The 20,167-nt window shown below is 33.4% G+C and overlaps 2 protein-coding genes across 2 annotated transcripts; both read right to left on the bottom strand.

Moving 5' to 3' along the window:
• Positions 1 to 457: 457 nt before the first annotated feature.
• LOC141667265 (uncharacterized) lies at positions 458 to 6,130 on the bottom strand. The gene is made up of 5 exons (XM_074473681.1): positions 5,730 to 6,130; positions 4,471 to 4,582; positions 2,855 to 2,947; positions 1,707 to 1,904; positions 458 to 1,020 (listed from the first exon to the last, which is right to left on the bottom strand). The coding sequence occupies exons 1-5, from the start codon at positions 6,005 to 6,007 to the stop codon at positions 787 to 789; spliced, it is 915 nt and encodes a 304-aa protein (XP_074329782.1). The 5' UTR covers positions 6,008 to 6,130; the 3' UTR covers positions 458 to 786.
• A 12,761-nt stretch (positions 6,131 to 18,891) lies between these two features.
• LOC141665030 (uncharacterized) lies at positions 18,892 to 19,659 on the bottom strand. The gene has a single exon (XM_074470987.1). The coding sequence runs from the start codon at positions 19,657 to 19,659 to the stop codon at positions 18,892 to 18,894; it is 768 nt and encodes a 255-aa protein (XP_074327088.1).
• Between the last annotated feature and the right edge of the window lie 508 nt (positions 19,660 to 20,167).

Genomic DNA, 20,167 nt, shown 5'->3' with positions numbered 1-20,167 from the left:
TTTTTGATGGATATAATGTTTGGTGGTGAGAAAATTTCTTTAGTTTGATGATTAAATTGCTAAGTTTCAATACAGTTGAGTGAAAATTTTGAATACCATTTCATACAATTGGAGAAATAGATCCTTTTTACTGCTCCAAATGTACATTTTCGTATCCGTGCAATCACAAGAAATCAAAAACATTTTGCGCAGAGTGCTGGAGTAATATAAGCATCCATGAGTACCACGAATCTCCGAGATGATAATAAGACAGAAGTGTCGCCCATCAATGATGTCAGCTAAGACACACAGGAGATGCTAACTGATACACTCAGCGCAATGCTTGAGTGACATTTTCTTCACAAAGTAAACTCATTCTGGACTTGGTGTCACCCTATATATGGATTATACATTCTCGTCTAGGAGAAACAACCAATATTTATAAAAATGGCATTTTGAGCTAAGCTTTCCCTAAATGTGCCAATGTAAAAAAGGGCCTTCACCTTACATTTAGCTATTAGCGAAGTTCAAATTTTAAAAATGACGCAGCTTGCAGCCCAGTTCAGAACAAAGGAGGCAATGGCTTCAAGTTTTACATTTTGTAATACATTATTACACAAGAAATTTTGTAATAGAACTTCTAAAACTAACATTTTGCAAAAACACATTCATCAAAGATGCAAGAGCCAAATTCCGGTGCAAATAGTGACTTTAGTTACTTTGTGGAAATGACTTACACTCTTGAGTAGTTCCTTAAGCTGTATGTAATATACAACAATTCTTTGCAAGTCCAGTCAAGTTTTGTAATTAGCACCAGGGCCACTTGGCATCTCTCCATTTGAACAAGTGACCCTTCTCACTCCTGTCCAATTCTGAAACAGAATTATGTTCCTTAATTTGCAATTTATTTTGTGAATCACATGAAAATGCTGTACAGGATAGCAGCTTAATATCACGAGCCACAGCTTCTTCCTTGTATGCAGGGTTGCTATATCTTGGGTGTTGTATGAACTGAACATTTTTCCACCACAGCTTGAGAGCCTAGAAATAGAATACATGGTTAAAAAAATAAACTTGATTGATAATAAAGGTGAAATTAAAAATTTAGAGTATCTATTTCTCTAGCATTGCCCTATCGACTCTCTTAAAGGTAACATTATGTTCTTCCTACAATTTAATTTTTGCTTTTAACCTTTGATAGGAAATGCACAATATAGAAATAATTGTAAGAGAAATCTTGTTCATGCAATAAATTTGACAAAAAAGGTAATCAGAGCTGTTTATGTTTACATAGTCTATTGTTCACCTAGAAACGGGGGTATAGGAACAGTATAAGCATATATTATTCCTCTTTTGCAACACAGAGTTTTAATTCTTTTGTTTTCTTATCTACATTGAGCAAAATTCCTTTGCAAACATATTTTGCACAGTTCACTTGTTCCCCACAAGACATAGAAGCGAATAATTAAACCGAGAACTCATATCATCGACAACATTCCCCTCACATTTGTTTCCCACACTTATATTTTAGATTTCTCACTGTTGCTTCTAGTCTATAGCGCCCATCTCGTATGTCAGTAAAATAATTGTCCTAGCTCTAATCCAGAGCGTCGGACTACTAATAAGTATGATTATGAGTGCTGGCAACAAAAGAGAACTAGATTTGTGTAGGATCTTCTAACAGAAACGGAGCAGAGTCTAATATATTATGCAACATGAAGGCTTACATGCCAGTAAATCCACAATGCAACTTTATGCGGCATTAACCAAAAGAAGAGTGCATGATCAGTAGCTGATGATGGCACTCTTTTGGCCACCAAGGAAGCACTAAAGTAGTCACCAAGCTTGGGATGCTGAACTGAAATCGCAACAAACAAATTATCGTCGGGTTCTCTTGTTTTGATTTTCCAACTTCCATGCATATCCTGCAATGAAAGAGACAAGCCAAAGAGATGATAACACCATGGTTGTCACGGCGGTAAGTCGAGGCGAGTCGATGGACCCCGGGCTAGTTGATTAGTCGTAGACTAGTACGACTAGTCGACTAAAAAAATAATACATGATTATAAAAAATATAATTATATATTATATTTATATATATTAGATTTTAGATTTTAGATATATATTATGTAATTTAGGTTTCCAACACCTACCAAATTTTATATTTCAGTACTCAAGTAGACAAGTACTCAAGGATGATGACCGGAAGAAACTGTATATATAAGAGAAGAGGGATACTAACAAAGCAAATTAGTTGACTAGTGGATTATATGGTTATTGTAAACCTAAAATACAGAATTCTACAGAATGTCAGAATTATATTAAAATTTGATTATTTGATGCAACTTAAAAGAGCAAACAAAAGAATGCAGAATGGTCAAAATTAAACTGCAGATTGCAGAAAAGAGCAGAATGTATAAAAGAGTGCAGTTCTAATGCAGAAACATTGCAGAATGTAAAAAAGATGCAGTTCTAATGCAGGGTCATAACACAAATGAATATATACAGAAAAAGACACATGCAACAGCTACAAAATTGGGCATAGCTCTTCGTGTTCAAAGGGTAATAAGTAAATAAATGACAGGGAAACCAAAGAATAACACTCACTTATAGGATGATACTTCGACACTATAAACATTAGAAGAAGAATATTCAAAACTAGGGGACCAATGCTGAGAAGTTATAAAGTATGAACGAAAACTTGTAAATCCAAGTAAGGGTAATACTGTCAACAGAAAAATATGGTAATGTTATCATGTTACATACACTCAGAGAGAACAGAAAGACAGAAGGTTCTTTTACTTGTCAAAAAGTATTGGGGTAAGGAGAGCTAGAAAAGTTAGTAAGCATAAGAAAACGCCTTATGTACACTTACCATAAACGGACTAACATGAAGCGGCTTTGCAACTACATCAACATTTGGATCAAACAAAAATGACACCCTTTCTCCCCATGGTGTATTCGTCACCTAACAGAAAATGACATACTGCTCTTAGAAAACAGATAGCGAAATTACATACAAAAACTATGTAAGATTCAGCTACATCTTTTGTCAGCAATAAAGGGCTCCTTTCATGAACAAATTTCTCCTGTTAAGAAACAGATAATAGGATGCTGTAATTGTTAAGGTGTTGCCTAGGCGTTCAGCCCGCATGGGCATGCAACGCCATCTGGATTCTGGGTGTCCACTGTCCAAATGGATTTACTTGGATTATTTCGTTTAAAATATATCTTTTAGCAGTCTCATTCATAAAATATTATAACTGTACAACTATAATATATATGACAATCTCAAATTATCAATTTATTCAAAATTATTGAAATAGTTATTGAAAAATAATCAAATTACTTGCACATTATATATCTACATAGATATGCCATATGTAGGTGAACGCCTAATGGACACCTTGGAGTGTAGGCACTTCGTTGGAGCCTTGGCTCGCCTTTACTCCTTGGAAAGTATGCAGAATACATACTAGGTGAGTACTTGTTTCCCACCCTATAATTCAATTTAACATGCAAGAAAAGGAGGGGTGGGGGGGGGGGGATGAGCACTAATTATAGAGAGAAACATTCCGCACTAAAACTCTCTAAATGATGAAGCAGCTTTAATTAAAAAAAAAATAGCGATAATGCCGTCCCAAAGCCTATCTTTCTGGATTAATATTGCGAATCTACTGATTTTGCTGGAGCAATACAAAATTGTCACTGAACTCTCTCTGTTTGTAGGGAAATTACGAGGTTTTTACTAGAGCTGGCAATTCGTTCGTTTCGTGTACTTTCGTGTTTCGTGTCATGAATGCCCAACCCAAACCCAAACCCAAACCCAAACCGTTAAGGATTCGTTTCGTTTCGTGTTCGTGTACCTTCATTTCGTGTATGTTTCGTGTCGTGTTCCGTGTAATTTAAAATTTATAATAATAAAAATAAAGATAAATAAAATATATCTTTAAATATTAAATTTTTATTAGTCGAGTCTTAAATTGATAAGTCATAATGACTCAAATGTATTCAATTCTTATGAAATATAAATTTGAATCTATTTTATGTATATATTATATGTAAAATATTATTGTAAGATATATGTATTCATATAAATTTGATAAATTTATTTAAATATTTATTTATTTCGTGTACTTTCGTTTCGTGTCGTGTACCCAACTGTAAACCCAAAACCGACACTAAATTCATCCGTGTACTTTCGTGTTCATGTACTTTCGTGTTCGTGTACCAAAATGGCAAACCAAACCCGTTATTTTCGTGTCGTTTTCGTGTCGTGTTATCGTGTTGTGTACGAAATTGCCTGCTCTAGTTTTTACCCATACTATGCAATAAGCTGCACTCTTAGTTTCTTACAGACTAGACCTAATTAAGGGCAATCAAGGTTTTACCGGATTGAAATAAGTTTTTTTATGTGTTACGCAACACATTTGCCACTACTGCATATTACAAATGGGACAACTGATTGGAGTTTGTAAAGCAGTTACATACCTCAGCAATGCACTTTTTTAAACTCCTAGAAGAGCCTTCAATGTCATAACAATAGTAAAGACTCAATGGATTCTGCTCATATCCGACACTGGGAGGAATAGTCAAGAGAAAACTGCATGCACCAAGAGCTTCATCAGGCTATTTAAAATTAAACAAACAAATACTTCAAACTTTGATAAAAAAGAATCCACTCGTATACCACTTAACCAATTTTCATTAACAACCTGGTTGAGTTGGAATAATATTTATCTACCCCCTGCCCCTCCTCCCATGAAAAACTCTGTATAACTGATATGTTATACGAAAATCTATCTGGATGCCAGATGCCCTAGTTAGGACATCAATAGCTTTCCCATATGATGAGTAATGGATATATAATTTAAAATCTAACTCAGTACTTGGATCCTGTTTCTTTCCTACGATTTTGATCTCTTAGACTATTAGCTTATCCGCTCTAATCTATGTACCAGAATTCATTCCAAAGTCATCCCATAAGCCAAATTTGGGTGATGGCCAAAAATACCTTTTTTTTAGAAAATGTAACAAGAATACCCGTTTTTGAAAGATATGGTCAAAAATGCATTTCTAATAAGCATTTCAAAAATGGGTAAGACTATTACACATTTGACAAATGAGTATTATTTAAAAAAAACAAAAAAAAAGAAAGTAAAATCATGATACGCATTCCTGACATGCGTATCATGCATTGCAAAGTCATGATACGCATCTCACGAATGCGTCTCCAAAATTATTATTTTTTTAATTTTTTTTGTAATTTTTTTTACACAAGTTACCCATTTCTAAAATGCGTATTAGTAATACCCAATTTTAAAATGCGTATTAGGTAGGTATTTTTGGCCAAACATTTCAAAAAATGGTATTCTTGTCACAAAGTTTTAAAAAAGAGCAAATTTCGATCCACGACTAAGTTCATTTCCCAGGGATTACACCTAGACCTAGTGAGAATGGTGGGAATAAATATCCCCAAATTGACCTAAATATTATTACATTAAGAATAAAGTATGAATAAATCAGTGCAAACTAATAATAGCAAGTCAATGAGTCTTGAGCCCTCGCAGAACAAACATAACCTTACAGTTTGATAAGTATGATAAAATAATTAACTTAATATGGAACTAAAACAAAACAAAATTATGTAAACCCAATAAACAAAAATGTAGATAAAAAAGCATTAATAAAATGCACAGAAATGATCACAAGAATGATATATATAAAGAAAGGGTTGAAAATGAAATTACACAGGGCCGTTAGTATCGGCGATATTGCGAGCTTCATGAGCTGAGAAATGATCAGACGGGGAGTGAGAGTCAGGGTTGAGTTGAAACAGAGCGTAACGAACAGAGTAGTTAAAAGAATGGTGTACTGGACGGCGACGCTCGTGCCAAACAGTGCCTTGGTAAAGAGCTGGTGGGGTGGCGCGTGAGGAGAACACAAGGCGGAAGGGGAGGAGAAGGGAGAGGAAGAGGGTGGTGAATGTGGTGGAGATGATAGAACATAAGAGATACACCAACTCCATTGAAGTAGAACTACATGTATCTATCTATCTAACTATGTTTGTGAGCGTGTTTGGTCCAAGTTGAACACTGTATGTGTATCGTCTGGATAATTGGAATAAAATCTTTGAATTATTGCAAAGTTTTGGTTTCAGTTTCTTTTTCCAAATTTTATTGGTTAAGATGTGTCCTACGTAGCCTATTATTATTGCGGTGGTTCAAACTTCGGCGAAGGTTTCTAATAAATCATATTTTTATAACCCAAAAATCATATACTAAGAATGCGAGTGTGTTTAGGATCTGCCTCTCGTATCACATTATTATATTTTTCTAATTTTTAATTAATAATTATCAAATATTACAATTATTTTATATTTTTTAAAATTTTCTCCATTTTCTTCTAAAATTAACTTACTATATAAATATTCTCTAAAATTTTCTTTCTTAACATTTCCCTTTGTGCACGTTATTTTGAATAAAGATATGTTTCATTATTATCAGAAATAAGATCAGAAATAAGTGTCCAGGTATTTTAAAAAATCGATATGTGCAAATATCTTAATATTTTCTAAAAAAATATTTTTTTAAGTTATTTTGAATAAAAATATGTTTCGTTATTATCAGAAAGCAGCGTACAAATATTTTAGAAAATCGATATATGTGCAAATATCTTAATATTCTTTATAAATTTCTCTTTTAGAATTTTATTTGTGTGCAAATTATTTTTAAATAACGATAGGTTTCGTTATTATCGGAAAGAAGTGTGCAAGTATTTTTAAAAAAATTGAAATCTTTATGCAAGTACATTAGATAAATCGATATCTTTTTAATTAAGTTAATTGTATGTATACAATATCTTTTAAAAAAATTAGACTTACTTGGAGAGTGATAAAATCTTAATAAGAAAATTTTAAAATTATCTAATTAAATTTAGGGTTTGTGTACTTATATAAAAAATTGTCTATAATTGAGTTAAGCCGTACATCAATTGGTGCATGGTCATTTTTTTTTCATTTTGCTTGAGATAAAGAATTTTGTAATTTTTGTGCATTTCATAAATTGTAAAGATATATTTATTTATATGTTGCTGTTATATAGGTAAGTTATCGTTCAACCATATTTATACTCGAAAAAATCTTCATGCCTCGAAATTATTTACACACTTATTAATTATATTAAGTTTCGAAAATCATATTTACATTGTAATAGCATGCATTATCTTTATATTGGATGACGTGAGTTAAATAATTTTTTTTCTCATAGTTGAATTATATAGTTTAAATGTGTGCGTTAATTAGATTTTCATATTTATTTAGATATACATGAAATAATAGTGTTGTTGGCTATTGATTGTCAAAAATAATTACATCACTCGCTTAAATTAATTTGTTAAATATATATATTATTACTGAATTATAACGACTCTCGGCTTAAAAGATCTTGACAGAATCAGTATTATAAGAAATTATAAATAATTTTTTTTATTGCTTATGTATATTTAACATATATAATATTGTAAATTTTTTCTTGATTCATTCTTTCTTAAAACAATATATGATGTCACCGTGAATCCCGACTAAGTTAGCTAGTATATTTTAAATGACCCTAAATATTATACTAGTGGAAGATCACCTTGATACTTGAGTGACACATTGGTGTATTATTAGACATTCCATTTTCAGTTTTGTCATACTCATTCGTCACTAAAATAACATGTGAGATATTTATTTGTCAGTGAAATATGATCTAAAATTTTAAAATTATTAAATTAAGGTAACAATTTAATTAGGGTTTAGGTTATAATCCTAAATCCTAATTCCTAAACCCTAAATCTATATTATTCTTATTTCTTTTTTTAGAAAAATTCTAAAAACTCGGATGGGGATTTGTTGAAATCTAATTTTTTTTTAAAAATTTATTAAACATGATACATGCTTAAATAATAAATTTTTAAATAAATATTTAAATATTCAGAAAAAAGTTACATTGATGGTTTCAGTGATACTCCACTGAAATTGATGTATCATCTTGATATATGATAGGTAACTAGGTATTTAGGTCTGTATATTTCAGAATAAGTATTTTGAATTAAGATACTTTTAAAAAGAGATATTTTGAATTTAGTAAAAAAAGAAGAGATATTTTGATATTTTTTTCTACTCAAAATAAATAAATAGATAAATATGAAAATCATTTATATTAACTTAAAATAACTCTTTCAAAAAAAACAAAATGAAATACAAGAAAACTCTTCTTAAGAAAATTAAATAAACCCCAAATAGAACAAAACTCTCGTAAGAAAATCAAATAATCCCCCGGCAGGGTAAAAAAAATTGAAGTATAGGGTAAATATAATCCTACGTGTTTAAGATTCGACTCTCGCTGGATAATTTCTTATAATAAATGCTCAACTATAAGAATAATTCTAATAATGGTGCTAAAATGGTGTTTTTTTATAATTCTGGGCTCAAAATCATCCAAACCAAATTTAGCGGTTTTATATTTTACTTAATCATTACCGTAACCATAACCGTTACTTATATAATCAAATCACCCAAATTATAACGGTTTGGGTTGGTCAGTTTTTGTTTAAACCATTAAAAAATATATGTGCATATATCTTCTAGGTAAATATTTTAATATGGTAATAAATTATCAATCAAACAAATTCATTATATAATAATTTGGATGTTTTAACTTAAATATTTAACATCCAAGTGTACCTAACATAATATGAATTCAACTACTTATAAATATCAATAATTCATGTAACATATATATCATCAAAATATATAATTAAAATATTTTAAAATATTCGTGTGGTTTGAATATAACGTGTTAGGTCACACAACACTATAGAAGAGGGTTGAATATAGTGTTTTTACAATCAAATCGATTTCGAACACAAGTATGTAACAGTAATCAAGTATATTCAATATAATAAACTCTGTTACAATAGAACATTTGTTCTCTCTCAGTGATGAACAATATCACAAAGAGCTGTTAGGTTACAATGCATAATCTTTCTCGTGAATGATAACACATATAGTGTAAACCCTAAGCTGTGTTTATATAGTACACAGTTACAAGATATCTTCTAATTGATATGGAATATAATTATGTCTCCTAAAATATATCAATCAAATATTATCTTCTACAAGTTTTCTAGTCTTCTATCTCTTCATGCATATATTCTATTATTTTAGTCACAATCCTTTCCTGTAAATCAGCTGCATTCCTTATCTGAAGTACCCGCACTTAAGTCCTGATATAAAACATGACGGCCTTAAGTTCTGATATAAGTTCTGATTTACAGTAAGTCATGATATTAAGTTCTGAACTAAACACAATAGATTAGACATGACATCTCAAATATATCTAACAATCTCCCCAACTTGTAAATTGTGAAAAATATACAAGTTAATAGATTTGATGATGTCAAAAACATTGAAGTACAAATGCAATAAGAGTTTAATTAGACAACTAACTACAACTTACAGTCCTTGTAACTTTTATCAATTTTACTGAGTCAATTTGAATCCAAAGTGATTCTTGACAAAGTTTGATATCAGCTTATCTTCTGCATTCCTCAGGACTTGAGCTAGTGTAGCTTTGACTTGCTTCAATTCTTCACCCTGTCTTCCAATATGGTAGATTGCAGTCCTAAGTGCTGAGATATGATTTTTTTCTAAACCATTACCAAGTCTGATTACCCTTGGATGGGATGAGTCTTCATTATAGCACAGGCATTTCTCTTTCAGAATAACTTCAAGTTTAGCAGAATCCTTCTTCATTGGAATTTCACTTCCATCATCTTCAACTATATTTGGAATGAATTCTGTAACTCTTGATCCAGAATTTCTTGCTTTACCCCTTATGGTCTTCATGATGAAATTTGACCATCTCCTATTAATCTCAGACTTTATCTCCAAAAGATAATGAAAGAATTGAAGTTCTTTCAGAGATTTGTTCAGCACATCTGATTCTGACATTCTGTATGTTCTTCCATCTTCAAGAAACAGAATCAACTTTTCTTTGACATTACTTTTACCATGAGCATCCAGTACCACTTAATCTTATCAAGGTGTTTATGTGTAACTTCTTCAAGAGGTTTGTCAGTCAATAAGAATGGATCTCTAGTAAGTACTTCCACTCCTGTCTTGATCTTGGATTCTTCAGAACCTAATCCAGCTCTGTCTCTTGCTTTTCTGGCTTTCAATCCAACAAACATGAAATCAGATAGCAGTTGACTTTTCTTAGGATCTGATGGATTAACATTCTTCCATAGGAGTTTTCTCTTATCAGTAACTGTCAATTTGTTCAAATTAACTTGAGCACTGTCAGAGGTTGATGTCTTGATGACTTGATCAGAATTTGCTGTTTCTTCTGTAGCTTGCTGTTCTTCACTCTGAGCGACTTGAGCTTTGTTAGAGGTTGTCTTAGATTCTTCAGTTATCTTTCTTCTTTTCATAGTTTCAACAGTTTCATCTTCAGCAGCTGTATCATAAAAAACTTGAACCATTTTGCACACAGGTTTCATCAGGATTTGATGAATCTTTATCTCCTGTGGCTTTGTTGGTTCATCAATCTTTCCTTTCCCTTTATCCCTGGGATCAATTTCAATTTGTGATCTTGTCTTGGGCTTTGAAGCCTCAGAGTTTTCCTTGATCATAATGCCTTTTGTCTTAGGCCTTGGAGGTTTCTTTGCATTAGAAGTTTTAGAGTTGAGATTTGTCTTCTCAGCTGTAAATCTAGCTTCTTCCTCCTTTAAAGTCTCTAAATCCATTCCAGAATTATGCTTGAGAAATAATCTTTTGGCAATTTCTTCATCAAGTGTCTGAATCTTGGGATCTTTATAATAGACTGTAGTCTCCCTTCCCTTGAGCTTCAGAGTTTACAAAAACTTCTGAGAGTCTTTACTTCCTCTTAGAATGAGAATATCAGAACTTGATATCAGACTTTGATCATCCGAACTTGCTTTTAGAGTTCGAGCATTTACAGCTTCAGAACTTGTCTTCTTCTTTGTAGAAGATTTGCTAGATTCAGGAATTAGTTTCCTTGAAGAAACTTTACTGCTTTTCCCTTGACCTTGACCCTTGCCCTTGCTAGGGTTTCCCTGGTCATCTTCCTTATCATCCTTCTTCTTCAGTACTTGACTAGTAGAGCAATTGGACTTCACTACGTTCTCCCCCTTTTTGACATCATCTGGTAGGAGTAGAGATAGAAGAAGTTCTACTGAAGATTGGATTTCATTCAATTGAGCTTGTTGAGAGGCTTGATTCTGCAGGACCTCAGTCAGTTGGGCCTGTTGCTTTTCTTGAACCTTCTCAATAGCCTCTACTTTCTCATGAATAGGTCTGATAAACTTGTTCTTGTCCAGCTTGATCATCAGGTCCAGCTTATCAGCATTTTCTTGTAGCTTATCAACCTTGGCATGAGTGATGGAGTGTTGACCTTGAAGACTCTTAGTACTCAGAGTTGTGACTTTAAGTTGAGCTTTAAAGTCAGAGTTTGTCATCAACTCATTAGCTTTAGCAATATGATCTGACAGAACTTTGGAGCTTGGAATAAAATCAGATTCATTCCACTTCTTGGTCCATTCAACTCCTCTGTGAGTTTCTTCCCATGGAATAGGAGCATCTTGTTCAATAAAATTTTTAATCAGTGCCTCCTTTCCAAGAGTTTGAGCTGGTGTATTTACTGGAGTTGACTCTCCAGAACTTGCAAGAAACTCTTCATCTTCTGACAACACAAGTGTGTGTGTGGCTGTTGGAGATTCTGATACAACTTCATCTGTTTCCACATCCAGAATTGGAGTATGAGGAACTTCAGCATTTAGTGAAGAAATAGGTGGAGTTGTCACTTGTCCTTGCGGTGCTTCCGGAAACAGGACAGATGGAATGATCAGCCTATGAATGTCAATTTCAGGACTTAATCCTGAATCTTCAACTTGAACATTGTCTTTGATAGGAGAGACATGATGTGTGATCACTGTGTCTGGAACAATGTCTTTAGATTGAGGTGGAGGTGGCAAAGCTTCAATTACTATTGGTCATGTTGAGATCAGAGATTCCTGATCCCCTTCCTCAGTTTCTTGAGCATCCTCAGAGTGAGGTTGTGCCATATACCTTCCTGCTCTCATTTTCTTAGATCTCCGGGATGGTGGAGAAACATGATCTGCATCAGAATTTGCAGATCTTTTCCTATTCTGAATTTCAGATGCTTCAGCTTCTACTGTCACAGGTTCTGATGCATGAACCTGGACTTGCTCCTCTTCTTCATCAGGCTCATCCCTTAGAATCATCCTTCTTCTCCTTGGTGGAGATTTAGGAACATATTTTGCTTTTGAAGGTTTGGGTCTTTGTTGGTGAGACTGCGTAGCTGTATGAACAGTTACGTGATAACTCAACACGATAACAACACTAGAACATGACAAGTTAATAATACTATGTCAACACAAGAAATCAGGAAGAATGAAGATAAGACAAATACAAAGAATCAAAAGATTAGAAAAAAGCCTGAAGTCTGTCTACAGGTCACTGAAAGAAGTTCATTAATATGATCATGCCTCAGTGAAGAACAAAGGTTAAAGACTTTCAGGGTTTCAGAAATGTTGAAGATTCAGTATAAAAGTGCTACCGGAAGATTTCAGTATATTGGCATTGATTGAAGATAGACAGTGTTCGAAGCATGGGAATCTGAAGAATTGAAGACAAGGTATAGACATAGGTTAATGAAGACATTGTCTAGAGTACCAGAAAGGATTCCGGTGAAAGTACAATTGTTTATTGACAGTCAGTGTTCGAAGCAATAAAGTTGAGGTAAGCTTAACAATTTAATCAAGGCCATTATACGAAGACCTGAATCGGGGTTAATCGTCTGTGAACCAGACCAGTTGCACTAGGCGTCAACAGCTCGTGAAAGGAATCTGGGTATTATTTATAGAAGAATTGTTAAGTTGAGGAACATACTTGGATTGAACGTTTATATGTTAAAGTACGAGAAGAGGTGCGCGGGGTATACAGCTAAACAACTCAGGGGACTGGCGAAGTTCAAAGTTTAATTGCTAAATTAAATAAATTTATTTAAAGGACTTTAATATAATTTATTTAATAAATTTAAACTGATTTATCTTATAAACTTTAAATAAGTTTATTTTATAAATCTAAATTAGTTTATTTATATAAGTTATATTTAAGTTTATTTTATAAATTAATTTAATTACAATTTAAACTTAAAAAGAAAAAGAAACAAAAAGAAAACAAAAAAAAAAGAAAAGAGAAAAAGAAAATAGAAAAAGAAAACAAAAAAAAAGAAAAAGAAAAGAAAAAGGAAAAAGCAAAAACAAAACAAAAAAAGGAAATGAAAAAAGGGAAGTAAAAGAAACCACAGGTGACATAATGTCGCCACACATGGATGGTTAAGTTTTGTTTATAAAAGTTAAGTACAAGTTTGTACTTCTAGTAATAATAACATAACATGGTCGCCATACAGAGAGCCTCCCCCCTACAGAGCAGAGCTAATTGGTGTCGCCACACAAATCAACTACTCCCTCCTATTTTCCTTGTCGTCACAAAAAGGTTGTCGCTAAAGAATTCTCAGCCACACATTTTATTGTATTAAGTTTACACTTTGCAGCAGATCTAAAATAGTTTTGTTTATCATCTTCTCCAACAAAAAGAGAGCTGATAAAATAAGAAGCGGAGATTTACAGAGAAGTTTTGGCACCATGAATATCCGTTTAACTTCTGACCGGAGTAACGTTATAATGCCCGATTTAACTCTTGTATATTCTTAGGGGCATTATAATCGTTATCCGGTAATTAAATCATAGTACAAACAAAAGCTAGATTATTGTATAGGATTTGATTTGTAAATCTTTGTAATAGTTAGGAACTTTGTTGTTCTTAGATTGTAGCCGGTTAATTTATTTACCGGAGTGTAGCAACACCCCTCGAGGATTTATATACGAATATATATTTCCCCGAATATCTTTTGTTCCTCGTTTTATTGATCCAAACACTATTCCTCTCCAGAACACGAAACCACTAACCGAGCACTAAATATTTTATCCGCTAAAGATTCGAAAGAATTTTTAATTTAGCCATTATCGTATTCAACCCACTAATACGATAATTCGGGACCTAACAGCAGATTGATACACAAATCATGATCCTGAAATAAATTTATTTTATTAATTTGCATTTACATAAAATAATTTTATAAATTTGATTTAACAAATTTATTTTATAAATTTAATTTAAATAAGTTTATATAAACTTAATTTAAATAAATTTATTTTATAAATTTGATTAAATTAATTTATTACTTAAATTTTAGGAAGTACAAATTTTTAATTTAATTGTTTTTGGTTCATAATTTTAGGTGCCAAATTGGTAAAAAAAAACCAGAAGCTATCTGTTGTTGTTTGTTCAGCCACACACAGAATTAAACAAGGTATCTCTGGCTTGGTTTTTATTTGAATAAAAACATGTGTTACAAACTAATATAGAATATATTATATAGAGAGCATTACAAGAACAAAATTACTAAGAGAATAGAGAAGATTTTCATTTCATATATCAATCACATATCTTACAATGGTTTATATAGGGCTAGAGTTTGTAGGTTACAAGTAGCATGAAAAGCCAAAGAGTGTAAAATGAAAAGCCAAAGGGTGTGAGAATTAATGGGGTAAGTTGTAAGGTTAAAAGTCATTCAAATATATAACACTCCCCCTTGAATGACTCGTATAAACAACATGCCTCATTAAAACCTTACTAGGAAAAACCCTGTGGGAAAAACCCTAGTGAAGGAAAAAGAGTACATGTGTTACACGTGTAATAAAGAGTGCATTATATCTCCCCCTCATTTTAACACGACTATGAAAATCAGCATAGATCTCGAAATTTACGCATCCCAATCTTGTGTACCAGCTTCTCGAAGGAAGATGTAGGAAGTGCTTTTGTGAACAAGTCTGCTGGATTTTCACATGATCGAATCTGACAAACATCAATTTCCCCCCTTTGTTGAAGTTCATGGGTAAAGAAGAACTTTGGATCGATGTGCTTTGTCCTATCACCTTTAATGTAACCTTCTCGAGTCTGAGTTATGCATGCTTCATTATCTTCAAATAAAATAGTAGGGCTTCCTTTATTGACTAACAGACCGCATGATTCTCGAATATGATGGACCAAAGACCTTAGCCAAACACATTCTCGACTAGATTCATGTAGCGCCAATAACTCAGCATGATTCGAAGAAGTTGCTGCAAGAGTCTGCTTTGTAGACCGCCAAGATATTGCGGTATCACCATATGTGAATACATAACCTGTTTGTGATCTTCCTTTGTGTGGATCAGACCGATATCCTGCATCTGCATAGCCAACTAATTCCACTTTTGAGTCTTTAGAATAAAATAAACCCATATCCATTGTTCCTCGAAGATATCTAAATATTTGTTTCACACCAGTCCAATGTCTTCGAGTTGGAGCAGAACTATGTCTTGCAAAAAGGTTGACAGAAAATGCAATATCAGGACGTGTACAATTGGCAAGATACATTAGTGCACCAATGGCACTAAGATATGGTACTTCAGGACCAAGAAGTTCTTCTCCCTTTTCTCTTGGGCGGAATGGATCCTTATTCTTTTCTAATGATCGTACAACCATGGGTGTACTCACAGGATATGCCTTATCCATAATAAATCGTTTAAGAATCTTTTCAATATACGAAGACTGGTGGACAAAGATTCCAGTAGATAAATGTTCAACTTGAAAACCAAGGCAGAGTTTTGTTTTACCCAAGTCCTTCATTTCAAACTCCTTTTTCAAATATTCAATCATCTCATTAAGTTCATCTGGGGTTCCAATGATGTTTAAATCATCAACATATACTGCAATGATAGTAAACCCCAATTTTGTCCTTTTAATAAAACACATGGACATATTACATTATTGGTATATCCATCTTTCAAAAGATATTCACTGAGACGATTGTACCACATACGACCCGACTGTTTCAATCCGTATAATGATCTCTGTAATTTAATTGAGTAAATCTCTCGGGGTCTTGAACTATATGCTTCAGGCATTTTTAACCCATCAGGGATTTTCATGTAAATGTCACTATCGAGTGATCCATACAAGTAGGCAGTTACAACGTCCATTAAATTCATTCGGAGCCCTTCTAGAATTGATAAACTTATTAAAAATCTGAATGTTGTTGCATCCATTACCGGGGAATAAGTTTCTTCGTAATCGATTCCCGGTCTTTGTGAGAAACCTTGAGCAACAAGGCGTGCCTTGTATCTCACAATTTCATTTTTCTCATTTCTTTTACGCACAAATACCCATCTATATCCGACGGGTTTTATACCTGCAGGTGTTTGGACAATAGGTCCAAAAACTTGGCATTTTTCAAGTGATTTCAGTTCAGCTTCAATAGCTTCTTTCCATTTTGGCCAATCATTTCTTCTTTTACATTCATAGATCGATCTAGGTTCATGATCCTCGATTTCCTCAGAAATGTCAAGTGCAGCTGCATATGAAAATATATCATCCATGACAATTTCTTTTCTATTCCACCTCTTTCCTGAAATGACATAATTTATCGAGATCTCTTCATTGTCAACAATTTCAGGTGTTTGATCATCTTTGGAAGACGTTTCTTCAGTGATCATCAATTCTACGATGTCATTTGATGTTCCAGCTTTATTATCAAGTCTCCTTGTTTTTCTTGGAGTTTTATCCTTGGATCCAATAGGTCTTCCACGCTTCTGGCGTGCTTTAGACTCATTTGCTAGCATGATTTTATTATCTTCTTCAGGAAGTTTAATCTTACAAGGAACATTAACAGCTGGTATATGTGACTTTGTCATATTTTTGACATCAGTAAATGCATCAGGCAATCTATTTGCGACTTCTTGTAGGTGGATAATCTTTTGAACTTCAAGTTCACATTGATTTGTACGAGGATCATAATGAGACAGGGACACTGCATTCCACAAAATTTCTTGCTTTTCTTTTTCAAATTTTGTCTTATCTCCCCCTAATGCAGGAAAAATTGTCTCATCAAATTGACAATCGGCAAATCTTGCCGTGAATAAATCACCAGTCTTGGGCTCCAAATATTTAATAATTGAGGGAGAATCAAATCCAATATATACCCCTAATCTTCTTTGGGGTCCCATTTTTGTTCGTTGGGGAGGGGATATTGGAACATAAACAGCACACCCAAAAATTTTCAAGTGAGAGATATTTGGTTCTTGACCATTTACCAGTTGCAGTGGGGAATATTTATGATAAGAAGTCGGTCTTAACCGAACTAAAGAAGCCGCATGTAATATTGCATGTCCCCAGGCAGTAGTTGGTAAATTTGTTCTCATAAGTAATGGTCTCGCAATTAGTTGTAGCCTTTTAATGAAAGACTCGGCAAGACCATTTTGAGTGTGTGTGTGTGGGCAACAGAATGCTCCACTTCAATCCCAATAGACATACAACAATCTTTAAAAGATTGGGATGTAAATTCTCCTGCATTGTCCAATCATATTTTCTTTATATTATAATCAGGAAATTGTGCTCGTAATCGAATTATTTGAGCAAGGAGTCGTGCAAAAGCAACATTACGAGTGGACAATAAACTAACATGTGACCATCTTGTTGATGCATCAATGAGTACCATAAAGTAATGAAATGGCCCACTAGATGGGGTAATTGGTCCACATATATCTCCTTGAATTCGCTCCAAAAATTTTGGGCATTCGATTGCAACTTTCACAAGGGATGGTTTTGTTATCAATTTTCCTTCAAAACAAGCAACACATGAAAAATCTTTGGACAATGGAACAATTTTGTTTTTGAGTGGATGTCCATTTGAATTTTCAATAATTCTTCGCATCATTGTTGAACCCGGATGGCCTAAACGATCATGCCATATAATAAAATTTGTCGGGTCAACAGATCTTGTATTAATAGTCATGTGTGACTCAACTGGATTTATGAAAGTATAATATAATCCAGAATTATATGATGGGAGTTTTTCTATCACATGTTTCCTCCCTGAGATAGTAGTCATGATACACAAATATTCACTTTCAAGTTCATTTGTTGTCTCAATATGATAGCCATTGTGGCGTATATCTTTAAAACTCAAAAGATTTCTTTTTGATCGGGTGGAGAATAGTGCATTTTCAATCAACAAACATGTACCATTAGGTAGCACTATACTTGCTCTTCCGGAGCCTTCAATTATATTTGATGCACCCGATATTGTATTTACATTAGCTTTGGCTAATGTTAGATGCGAAAAATATTTTTGATCTTTTAAAATTGTATGTGTGGTTGCACTATCTGCCAAACAAAAAGATTCCTCATCTTTTATAGCACATGATGAGAGGTTGCTGGCCATATTTCTTCACGAAAAATAAAATAAAATTAGAAGTAGAGGTAAAACATCTCAAGTACTTCATTAAAGAAAATTACATAAGCAACTGATAAGGATGATTATCATAGTTCAAAAATTAAGTACTAACAATCCAAAATAAATAAGGAAAACGTTCAACAAGCAAGTAAGGCCTTTCTTAATTATTCTTAGGCTCATCACCACCAAATTTAGGCATATTCACATCGACATCTTCAAAGAAATCACCAACTTCCATGTGAGTAAAGGCCGAAGGATCAACTTGGCCATCACTTCCAAGATGTGCTTCAAGATGAGCAATCCCCAAAGGATCATTCTGTTCGGTGAAATTAGTTTCAACATTTGTCAAAGATGCTTGATATAGGTCAGCAAAGTGCTTGGAGGTACGACATGTACTTCTCCAATGACCTTTCATTCCACAACGACTACAAGTACTTTCACCCTTTTTAACCATCGTACTTCCCTCGGGTTTCTCCTCATTTGTTTTCTATTTTTGATAGTAAGGCTTCCTTTTAAAGTGGGGGCGATTTTGTTGATTTCGGCCTCGACCACGCCAAAATCCATGACCACGGGCACGCCCACGTCCACGTCCATATCCATGCCCACGTCCACGTCCAAATGATTTATTATCTCTATATTCATTATTAGTCACCGCATTCACTTCAGGGAATGGTGTTGAGCCAGTGGGACGTGCTTGATGATTTTTCAGCAAAAGTTCATTATTTTGTTCAGCAAGAAGCAACACAGAAATAAGCTCAGAATATTTCGTGAATCCACGTTCACGATATTGTTGTTGCAAGAGCATATTATTGGCATGGAAAGTGGAATATGTTTTCTCCAACATATCTTTATCGGTGATATTCTCGCCACATAATTTCAATTGAGATGTAATTTTGAACATGGCAGAGTTATACTCGCTCACACTTTTATAATCTTGCAATCGCAAGTGTAGCCAATCATAGCGAGCTTTAGGAAGTATCACCGTTTTCTGGTGATCATATCTTTCTTTGAGATCTTTCCAAAGAGTTGATGGATCTTTAATAGTCAGATATTCAGTTTTCAAGCCTTCATCAAGGTGATGGCGAAGAAATATCATGGCCTTTGCCTTGTCTTGTTCAGAGGTCTTATTTCCCTCTTTTATGGTGTCACCGAGACCCATTGCACTAAGATGGATTTCAGCATCAAGAATCCATGTCAAATAATTTTTGCCGGTGACATCAAGTGCGTTAAACTCAAGTTTCGTAAGATTCGACATTTTCACTAAAAATAAACAAAACTCGAATCAACATCAATATTTATGCACATAAATATAATGCAATGCGATAATTTTTTATGACAAGATAACAAATAATTTGCGAAAGAAACAGATTATCACTTATCAAATATACTCACTTAAACAAATATAATATATTACACATAATGATGCATTTAATCAACAAGTTTAATAGAACATGATTTTAGTTAAGTCTCAGAGACTAAAATATATGCTATTCATTGATAACAACCCATCTTAGTTAACATGACAATTATTAACACGCATGCACAAGTAAAACAAATATAAATTACTGCTACATCAACTCTTAGTCACGGAAATAGATTATAAAAGCTGCAGGAGACAAGGCATAGCCTAGCTTTTAGTTTTTAACTATTCGTGCAAAGTGCAAATCTCCCTAAATTTGTACAACATTCAGATTATAGCATAAAAATATCAAGCCACTTAAGTAATTTGCAAGGGATAACATAAGAACTAATACAAATAATTC

This window comes from Apium graveolens, chromosome 6, assembly GCF_009905375.1.
Source record: "Apium graveolens cultivar Ventura chromosome 6, ASM990537v1, whole genome shotgun sequence".
Lineage (NCBI taxonomy): Eukaryota > Viridiplantae > Streptophyta > Magnoliopsida > Apiales > Apiaceae > Apium > Apium graveolens.
This window is presented reverse-complemented; position numbering and strand designations above follow the sequence as displayed.